General features: G+C 32.4%; 1 protein-coding gene across 1 annotated transcript in view; it reads left to right on the forward strand.

The window, feature by feature from the left end:
• LOC130441683 (dynein axonemal heavy chain 7) overlaps positions 1–7,523 on the forward strand; it is a 77,277-nt gene extending 69,754 nt beyond the window's left edge. Inside the window, exons 37-38 of the mRNA XM_056775466.1 lie at positions 938–1,243; positions 7,360–7,523. Coding sequence (XP_056631444.1) covers positions 938–1,243; positions 7,360–7,523 — 470 coding nt within the window. The remainder of the gene's footprint in view (positions 1–937; positions 1,244–7,359) is intronic.
• Positions 7,524–11,229: the final 3,706 nt, after the last annotated feature.

Consider the following 11,229-nt stretch of genomic DNA (forward strand, 5'->3'; position numbering starts at 1 on the left):
CACAATAAATCATTAGACCTTCAAAGCATACAACCCTTTCAGTAAAGTTGAGGAGTGGATTGCCCAATGTGATAAAGACTGTGGAACTAGTGAGGATCTCAATGACGACCAGATTATTACTGTTGTTTTGGGAAATAATGATGAAGAACCTGTGAACGAGGATTCGAATGGCGATAGTGATGAACCTCCTACCCGGATTTCACACACTGAGGCCAATAACGCGTTTGATATTACCCTTCAGTACATAGAGCTAAATATAAAATATTTCTAATAGAATCTAAGTATGTAATACATATGTAAATAAAAATGTCCTGTTCGGATTCCGACCACACTCCTAGCCCCGCAGATGATGGATTAAAGAGGTTCTACTGTATTGATAAGAAGTGATAGTGTTTCAAATACTTCTGAAATTTAGATCTTGTTGAATAAAATCCGCAAATAGATAAAAATAGTGATGTCGTCTTCTTCTCCAATCCTATTATGTTTTTTCCAATCTAGATTTCTCTTCTGCTTAACGTGTCTTCGGTTGCCTCCTTTAATGCTTGTTTCGTGATATTATTTCGATTCCATCCTGTTATTCTTTTGTGTTCCTTTGATTACTTTGATTTGATTCCTTTGATTTGTTTAGTTCTAACTTTCATACTTTTACTATTAGTGTCGGTAGATATACAAATCTAGGAACCTTTTTCGACCTTATTGTTTTTCTCTTGATTTTATAAAAAATATACATCCTAATTATTTCCAATTGCCATGTATTTCATCCTCTTTGCAATGATTTATTGATTCATGAAAATAGAATCAATTCTTTACAATCTACTCCATATTTCCATTGAATCCAAGACTCAATTCCATTTCAACGAGAAGGCTTACCTGAAGATGATAATTTAGTTATTAAAAGGAGCATTGATTTAGAAATTATTTTCTCGATTAATTTTAGGTAAACCTCCATGTTACTGGGTCTCAGGATTTTTCTTCACTCAAGCTTTCCTAACTGGAGTGAAACAAAATTATGCCAGAAAATATACCATCGCCATTGATAAATTGACGTTTGATTTCAACATATTAAAAATCGATTCGTCTAAAACCCCACCGAACGACGGCGCTTATATTTACGGTTTATTCACCGATGGAGCTAGATGGGACAAACAAAATGGTAAATTAGCCGAATTATATCCGAAAGTATTGTTCGACATCATGCCCATTATTTGGATAATACCGATACTCACTGAATCGTATTCGCCAGGTAAATATTGTTTTATCAAAGTGTATTTTTTCTTACTTTAAGGACTATAAACAGTATTGACCGCAATCTATCGTAGCATGTTATTATTATGAAAGAGTTAGCTGCCGCGGAAAGACCATTTTTGCCAGCTATAACCAATGCGTATAAAATCTCACCAACATCTGCGCTCTATGTACTAGCGGGAGTTGACGCTTGGACGACATATAAAATTTATAATGAGAACAAATCAATCGACTGACTTACTTCTTCCAATCCACAGAACTATAACGCAAATAGACAATAACAATAATCCAGTCATACAGACAAAAGCGACAAAGACAATGACAAAACAATTGGCATATACATGGACAAAACTGGAGAAAAAGAGACATACAAATATAAAACAAACACCACACTTGACATAAACAAACTCGAAGCATTTGCACTAATGACAGCAGCCGAAATTATAACTGAGAACGGTTTAACTTTGACTTCATTGCGATAACCCAACAGCTGTTGAACAGCACTAGCAGACATAAACTCAAAATAAAAATTTAAAAGAATATTGAGACAATCACAATTGCGAAATTTGCGGGAACAAGCAAAACAAGCACAAACACACAGACAAAACCTTTACTTACACGACAAAAACTGATACAAAACAACAAAAAAATACACTACAACTGACAACATGGCGAGACAAATCGGATAAATCAAATACTGGACGTAAAATATTCGCGATCTTAAAAACAATACGAAGATAGTGATTTGGAAAACGACATAACTCATTATAGGGCACGGACATATGAATGACTACTACAGACACTTTAAGCTAAGAGACACTGATGTCAGGCAAATGCATAAATTGTAACGAGTCTGAAGATCAAAATCATTTAATTATTAAGCACTGTACAATATATGGCAGACAAACCGCTAGACACCTACTAACAAAAAGTCTTTGACAAATATGACATATCCACCAATAAATATCGACATATCTGACATGACATGCGTTACACAGTAACACACTTTTACATCATCACACAACACTACAATAAAATCAACAAAACACACCAACAACCACATACAAAAAAAAATAAACAAAATAAGAAAACATATTAAAATATTTTTTTCTACGCATTTTAGTTTTACACTAGTGCGGGAAAGTTAAATTATGCAAAATTTGATCTTATTATATAGTTTTTAACTTTTGAGATTATAACTATTGTTACTGCAGGTAAATAAATATTTACGAAATAGTCCATCAAATAAAATTTAAACCTTTTCTAGCTTTAAGTAGCATTTTTAATTTTTTGAAAATATAAAATAATACAGATATTTTTTATATAACCATGTAATTGTTACTAAAACGTCAAAGTTGTTCAAAACGTCTTGGAAGTGACCAAATAAGTGCAATCTTCTTTTAAATTAAACCACATTAAACCGAATCCGATACAATAATATTAATTCATCATCAACCGAGGAAGAACTTCCCGAAGCCATTTTGAAGGCTGCAAATGAAACTAATTCCGAGCTGTTACCTGCCAAATGACTTAAAACCGTTGCCGTCACCGTCATCGTCATCTTTATGCGACCTGCAACCGATGCCATCCTCCTCGACGTTATCTACCTTCCAGTTGTAACCAAATAACTCCACTGGACCGGCAATTCTTACCAGTCTACAGAATACAACAAATTTTGTTTTCAATATTAATATTTATAATAATTAGTACTTTTTAGTTAAAGTTTTGTATATTTTGTATATTATGTTTGTTGGAATAAAATAATTTTAGAAAAATGGGTTGGTATACTTTTTTGTATATATGGTCGTAGAAAAAATAATGTTCCTAACTCATGCGTAAAGTGTCTTTCCCGCATTTGATCGCTCGCCCGAACTCCGCTCCGCGTCGTTCGGGACAGCTGCAGTCGCGTGCGGGAAAGTATCACTTTCCGCACTTGTTAGGAAAATTACTATTTCATGAGAGAAAACAGATCTTTCTTTTCCTGCTGGTTTGTAGAGTGCAATTGCTGGGATGACTTCCGTTGTCGGGTGTTTCTACAGATACTAGGTGCAAATGGCCTTATGCCGAAAAGTAGGTGGGCTTTCGGTGACGTGGTTTGGGCCTGGAGTCGGCTACGGCTGCAGTTGAATGTTTAAGACGAAAAATATGGAGATGCGTTAAAAAATGATATTATTAAACGAATTCAATACTTAACTTTAATACCATATCCTACAATTGAATCGAAATAAAGTTAACTGAAAACTGATGAAAGTTGACGATGCAGCTAAATATGTTGTAGGTATGTAACATTCAAGAGGAAGACACAGTTAACTAAAGTTCCTCTAATGGAAAGTCTGGACAGGAGCGGTCACTCACGCGATTGGTTGGCCTGGAGATAAGAAATAAAAGAAGCGCGCGAAACAGTGATCTGTTGACTATCGGGATTTATATGTTGGAACATATAATCAAATTATGGTTTTTTAAAGAAAATAGCATTTATAAACATAAATAATGGAATTACAAAAAGAAAATATTTAAGTATGCCATATATCATGTTTTTCCATGATTGGTAATATTTTTGCAGCCGGGATAGCTGTATGAGGGCATTTTTTAAAACACTTTTACATTTAACAAACGTGAAATACTTCGAAATACAACGCAAGCAAATTCAAGTGTGGTCTGTTTTGTTTACATTCGCCACATGATCAAATGACAGGAGATACTGAAGCTGCGCACAACCGTGGCCTCCACTAATATCTTGAAATGAGAGAATAGAAAAGAACTCAGAACTCTCTTACATATAGCTCGTATACAATCTTTCGAATACGGGAATTTTACAGTTAACGAGCGTTGGTTTAATCACTTTAATAGTGAAGATTTGATGTCGTCCGCCTCTGAGGGATATTGAGGTTACAAGGAAAGCAGTAGAAAACCAATCTAGCACGAGATCTTGTCAATTATAGAACTATGTTAACAAATACTAAAGCTACATGGACATACAGCCTTGTAGTTTTAATGCGCGCAATCGTATTTAAAAAAATCAATACAGCTCATGGACAAACCCACGTTGTGGCTCTAAGGTTAAACTAGGTACTACTCTACGACTTTGATCATTGTAAAATGTTTGCGGTTATTAAAGGTCAATTGTATTTAAACTATAGTCTATACACATTTATTAGAGAATAATAAAACCTAATTTATAATCCAAAACTTACTACGGCCATTTTAAATATTATTACAGAATAATCTAAATATTTATTAAAATTTTTATAACATTAAATTGGTAAAATGGTTTTTTATTGGTCTTTCATAACCATAAGATAAAAAGACAGGTTTGGATAGGCCAAAAGCCTGTGCATTAAAGATTACTAAGGCGTATCATGAATTTTTTTAAATAAATAGGTACCTATTTGCCATTAAAGGTTCGAAATTTTCTTCTTTAGACAAAAATTTCTGCCACTGCTCGATATGATAGGGATTACCTCGAGCTGAACACATTATAGAAACTTTTAAATGAAATAGGATGTTGCTAGAAAGCGCATTTACGATCGTCTATTTCAATATAAACAAACCATATTGTGGTGTGAATGAGGAATTACCAAAGCCTATAAAACAATGAGTAACCAAAGAAACATGTATCAGCGAGGAACATACACCAAATAAATTTTGGCAAGAAGATGATCTACTAATTTGAACTCACCAACAGAAAAGGGCGCAGACTGATCATCCTACAAATCGGCAATTCAAACGGTTATTAATATACTAGTCCCGCTGACTGACCATAAGGTCATGGATGCTGATGATTTACAGAATTGGCTTAATCCAAAGAATATTAAGTTCCGACCCGGCGATCCCTTCATAAAGCAAAATTCTAACACGATGAAATTAATGTAATTGCAGAAAATTGTAGAATGGCGGTGGTTAGATCACCACCATATCATTACCAACTTAACTTGAATGGTATGGGCACAGATGAGGGGACAAGTTTCAAGAGAAAATAATTCTTTTGAAATGATTTTTTGAGCCGCTCATTCTAAATATCAGTTGATATGAATAGGGCCGTAGCAAACAGTTGGTATTCGGTAATGATACAGTGGTTTGAAAGCGACAGTGTGTCCACATCCGATTGGCCGGTATGTTTAACTCAAAGTACGACCTAAAATAAATTATTTTCTTATATTTTTTAGTTAAAAGTACTATTGAGCCCTTGAAAAGTTTTTGATTAGGTATTTGTGAATATAAATCACGATTTAATAAGCGTTATTATGAAAAGAACAAATGTTAATTAGTCGAGTCTGGGTTAAAATGGCGGCCACTTTCATGAGTAACGGGTGCGCCATCTAGTAACGAGTAACGATAACATTCAGTTACTCGCATTTTTTGTAGAATGTTATTTAAATATTATTGTTGTCTGGTTAAAAATCCGAAAAAGTGAAAAAATGTGGAAATGTGAAAAACCTCCGATTTCTTTAATGCAGCTCCGATTTTCCTGAAAATTAATTCAGAATTAAGCTCTTCTTACCCTCCATATCAAGATCTACATGTCGCAAGGTGTGCAAATTGTTTTTAAGGGGTGAAAACCACCTCTTATCGAAAAAAACCAATATTATAGTTTTCCCTACCTTTTTTCTATTCAAATGTTTTTCATTTATGCAGAATAAATATCTTAACATATTGTATAATAGAAAATTTATATATTTTGAAATATCAACCCTTTAAAATCTTTAAAAACTACCCTTCTGATAAAAATAATGTAGGAAAAAATCTTTTAACGATTTAAAACATTGCAATTTCATTTTTACTCTGAAAAATTCAAAGTATTTTAATAAAATTTATTTGGTTATTAATTTCTATTAATCAACCCTTAAAAACTATCCCTTTGCAGAGAATGAAATAAAAATAAATCTAATGACTGCCAACTCTTAGATTTCGCATTCTTTTTGGTATTAAAGTTTCTTTTCTATTCTTGAAGTAATTTTCAATTGTCTATACCCTGTCAACCCTCAAGAACCACCCCTTTCATAAAAAATACAAACAGGCAACTTAGCATCAACAGAAAAAATCCGTGCACCAAAATTCTTATTTTTTATGTAACTCCATTAATTTTGAAGCTAACACATCCTACAAAAAAATCATTTTAAAGTTAATTTTCATGGCTACAAGGCTATGTATGTTAGAAGGGCTTGAAACTTTCCACATTTTATTCATAAAGGGTCAAAGGGCTGTGGATAAGCAATCCTCGCACTATAGTGACAGATTAATTTGGTTATAATTCCGTCAATTTTCTATGATACAAAAAAAATAAAAAAAGCAAAATAATCGTCATAAAAAATACTTTAATTTGACTGTCCATTTGTTTTTTGTATCTCTTATAGTTATGGAGAAAAAATGAGCAAAAAAAAATTTTTGAAAAATCAGAAAGTATTATTTAATGCTCATTTTTCTCAAAATTATGCATTTCTAATCGGCCAAACTTTCAGATGTACCGTTTTTCCGATATTTGAGGTTAAATGCTCAAATACGTAAAGCAAAAGCTATTCAAGTATCTATAACTTACTTTAGGTAGAACATTAAGATCTTAAGCTTAATTTCTTTGTTTTTTTATAAGCTTAATTTTTGTTCAACACACTTTTTTCGATAAAATGTATCATTACAGAGTTATACGTAAAAAACTATTGAAAAATGCGGTTTTTTGACGAAAAAAATCGGTGCTGCATTAAAGAATAACACCTCTACTTCTAATTCTAATTCTGATTTGGATTTGTGAGAAGTAGCTCTACTTATATTGGTGAGTTTTCATGTTAAAATTTTTCTTTATGAATATAAGGTTGTTTAAAAATCCTTAATAACTACATAACCAGTAAGACATAATGTTTTGAACATACCTTTTAGAAAAAATTGCACTTTTTACCTTGATCTGTTTGAAAGTTATAATCAGGTTAATTAGATAAGAATATTATTAATAAAAATATAGAAATGTTATTTCATTCTAAAATAATCGCTTAACTTGAAAAAATATTTCACCTATCTCCTAAAAGAAGTGATTCGCCTATGAATCACCAATGCTTCATCATTTTATTACTCTCTCATTCATAAAAATAGTCTATAATCTTGATAAAACGTTGCTGTTTTCAGGTGTCAGATACGTGTCCCCAGTTTATAAAACTTCTGAAAGGAAAGGAACATTATCGACAACAGGACATTCGACAAATTACGTTCTTCCGGTTTTACTGGATACTGATTTACCTGCTACACATTGGATAAAAAGAAGCGTGGCTCTACTTTGTCAATTAAATTGATATAATGATGTAGATTAATATTCATTTATTTCAATATTGAAGTGTATATTTGCAAAATATATAATCGGAAGATTACCATATTAATTATATGGTAATGTTTTTATTTATTCATAAAAATGCCGAACGTAAACTATTTTCATTTAAAAGTGAATTTTTACACCCAACTGTTCTATTTACATTATATGAGACTAATTTAGATTAAATTTAAAGTACATTACAAATTATTTATATATTGATCATTCCATTACTTTTGTCCAATTAAGAGTATATTTAAACAAACAAGATGAGTTATAGAAGAATAAATGCAAACAAAATTACCAAGAAACAGGAAGAGGTAACCAGCAAAAGAAGAAGCAGGCCGAAAAATAAATATATAGAGGAGATAATAACAAGAAGGCAAGGAGAGGTATAGTAAAAAATGTAGAGGAATAAGAACAAAACAGAGTTCAAGTATACAAAAGTTTTTTTTAATATTCTTCCATATAAAATTTGCGGTTATATGAACACACTTCCACTACACCAACACGTCTCTCAAAACTGATAAACTGTAGAGTGGGTTGTAAGGAATTTTGTTCCTATTTAAACTGTTCCTACATTGAGTAGTCTGAATACATTTTTTGATAATTTTACATTATTTATATTTATTATATCGGTACTACTAGAAGCGTGTTCGTCAATACTCGATTATTCGGTATGTCTATATTTTAAATGACCTATGTGCTCTTTAAGCCGGACATTAACGAATCTCTTAGTTTGCCCAATATACTTTCCGCCACAAATCTGGTGTTTTATATCTTTGGGATTGCTTAACAATTGTTTTAATGTATTGTTGGATTTATAAACAGATTTTAAACCCACAAATTTTAAAAATATCAAGGAAATAACGAGCAAAAAAAAGATTTCTTCAAACTCCGAGAATGTTGAAAGCGTACGAGTGCCAATCTTGGAATTTTCCACAGGTTTGTCCGAAGGTTCTTCGCCATCATCCTTACAAAATTCAAGTGGCTCAGGCATTGTATGAAAACGATTTTTGGACATGGACATAACTTTTTCCATTTTCAAGACAAACTTCAAGTACTGGAGTGATCAAGATCCTCATTAACTTCATCAATAACCTTTCTACTAAGCCAACGTAACAGTTTAGTGAACCATGTCTTCGTCGGGTATTATTTTTTCATAATATTCTTCATTAGAATAAAACAAGCACGGCGGATGACCCATCACTTCGTGTTTTGACTGTTCAAAAAAGTTTTTGTTTCAACTGATGGCAAATAAATACTGTTGCACCATTCAGAATTGACCTTTGTACGTTGCTCTAATGCAGTGGGTCTTAACCTTCTTAGGCCCCTTACCTGTATGATCTAAATAAGGTTACTGATTTTACCCGTCCTCCCAACGTTGAAATCAAAAAATATACACATACGTAGGTAGGCTTTATTAAACATAAAAATAATTGCACATTAAAAATTTTGACATTTTTACTCTAAATTACAGTTTAGCTAGGTTTAAGCTAGGTAATTTCTAAACTTTGAAAACATGAAATAAATTTTAGTTTGGAACTGCTTCGCATTTACAAGTTTGGTAATGTTAGGTTTTGTCTCACTTAAAACACATCTCAAATCGTGCTCTACATTAATTTCTGGCCTTCGTTTCCAGTGTTACCAAAGTTGAAAAAACATCTCACACCTGTAAGTAGTAGCAAACTGTTACCAACATTTTTAAAGCTCTGTCTGGTATGATAAGATATTTAGTACCTGCTTTTTTCCAAAATGTACATAGATCATACTTTTGCAATCCTCACGTAGTCCAAGAATTTCTACTTCAGCTGACACATCTTTATCCTTAAAAATATCATCATCAGTCAAAAATAGTAGAAATATTATTCCAGTGAACTTATTACTGACGACAAATGCTGTACCACGGAAGCTCGTAATCTTGTCAGCTTCATCGTTTTTCAGCTGCTCACAAACTTGTGAAAAATTGGTCAGTTCCAATTTGCGAATAAAACTTGGCTGCTTTGTCTTGTAATATGAAAATATTGGTCATATTTCCTGTAACATAATATTTATGTTTAATTTTTAAGTAAAGTTCAGTTTCTTTTTTTGATCTTTGATTTTCCAAAAATAATCTTATTTCCTTGCGAAGCTCAAAAACTCTGTTTAACACTTTTCCCCTTGACCTCTATATGATACGAGAGAGAGTTAAATTTAGCGATAACTTCATCGCATAACATTTTGAACAATATAGAATTGGTAGCACCCTCGCGAATATCATTTGAATTTTTTACAATGTTATTTAACGTGTTTAATAAATCAGTAGGAAGCGTGTTGACAGCTAAAACGTAGCGATGTATCCCGAACGATTAACCATCATGGAACCGTCTGTGTAAGTAACAAGTAGCTTCCGTTTTCTTCAATAAAATGTTTCAAAGTTAATAATACATCTTCGACGCGAGTAGATATCAAGGAGTTACAGAACAAGTATTCCTCTTTTACATTATTATTAGCACGAAGCTACATCAGTCGACTCGTCTAATTGCAGCGCAAACATAGGACTTTCTCTAATATCAGAAATTACAGTTTCTAAAATGTCATTACTCAATTTTGCAATACTACTTTGTATTGGAGAGTGAGATCTGCTTTATCTTGGCCACATGTTGCTCGCCAGTTACAAAGGATACTGCATCACATAAGCAAGGCTTAAGGAGATCCTCTCTCCTATGGTATGATAGTTTTTGTTCACTGCAATGCGATAAGAAATTTTATACGAAGCTTGAAGACACCATTCCTTGGCCTTTTGTACGTTTTCCGAATAATTCATCCGCGAAGACATCAAAGCACGCTCTTTACGTTTAATAAAATCTTTAATGAAATATTTCTACGTTTTTAAAATGTTCCTTTAATTTGCTTGGTTTCATGCTCTCTATAGAAAGAGTTTTACTACATTGAGGGCTTTTCTAAATTTCTGACAACTAGCTTAGTAAATTCCCATTGTAGAAATGATTCTTTACAAGAACCTTTTTTCCAGATGTTGAACCCATTTCATCAAAAAAAAAAAATCATAAAACGTTATAACGCAAATAAAAATAGTGACAGCATCGATGGTCTCATTTTAATGTTTAAATACATGTATATTTGAAATAAATAATAAGTAACTGATCAATATAAGTAAAAGAATACTTATTTACAATACTATTTTGCAGATATTTCATTTACCAATGAAATGTATTACTTGTAAAACATGTTATAAATACCTTCATTCCTATCATAACATAACATACTCAAGGTTGTATTTTCCACGTTCCTAACAATGAAATTGTTTCAATAACAAAGAAATACTGGGCAAAAAAATAAATTATAATTTTTTTAAGTGGCTTCCGTGCACAAAACAATGAAATAAATCATTTCACTAATAGCGCGTAGGTACATTTTGTGCTCTAGTCGAATTGTCATTTTAAAATTTGGCATTCGAGACAACAAACGGCTCATTGTTACCCCTCCGAAATACAAGTTTAACCACCGCGGGAGTAATTACCCCCAGGCTACGAATCAGTGCTCTAATAAAACGGTGGCGATATGTCCAGTTATTTCAAAAAAACAGGCGACCATTTGCTTCGAAATGCTTCATGCGCAACTTTTGTTGCATTTTGCACCCATAGAGTCGATTGTTGTTTACTTTTGGGTTCATATTTACATATCCATGAATC

The sequence above is a fragment of the Diorhabda sublineata genome, chromosome 3 (assembly GCF_026230105.1).
Source record: "Diorhabda sublineata isolate icDioSubl1.1 chromosome 3, icDioSubl1.1, whole genome shotgun sequence".
NCBI classification, from domain to species: Eukaryota; Metazoa; Arthropoda; class Insecta; order Coleoptera; family Chrysomelidae; genus Diorhabda; species Diorhabda sublineata.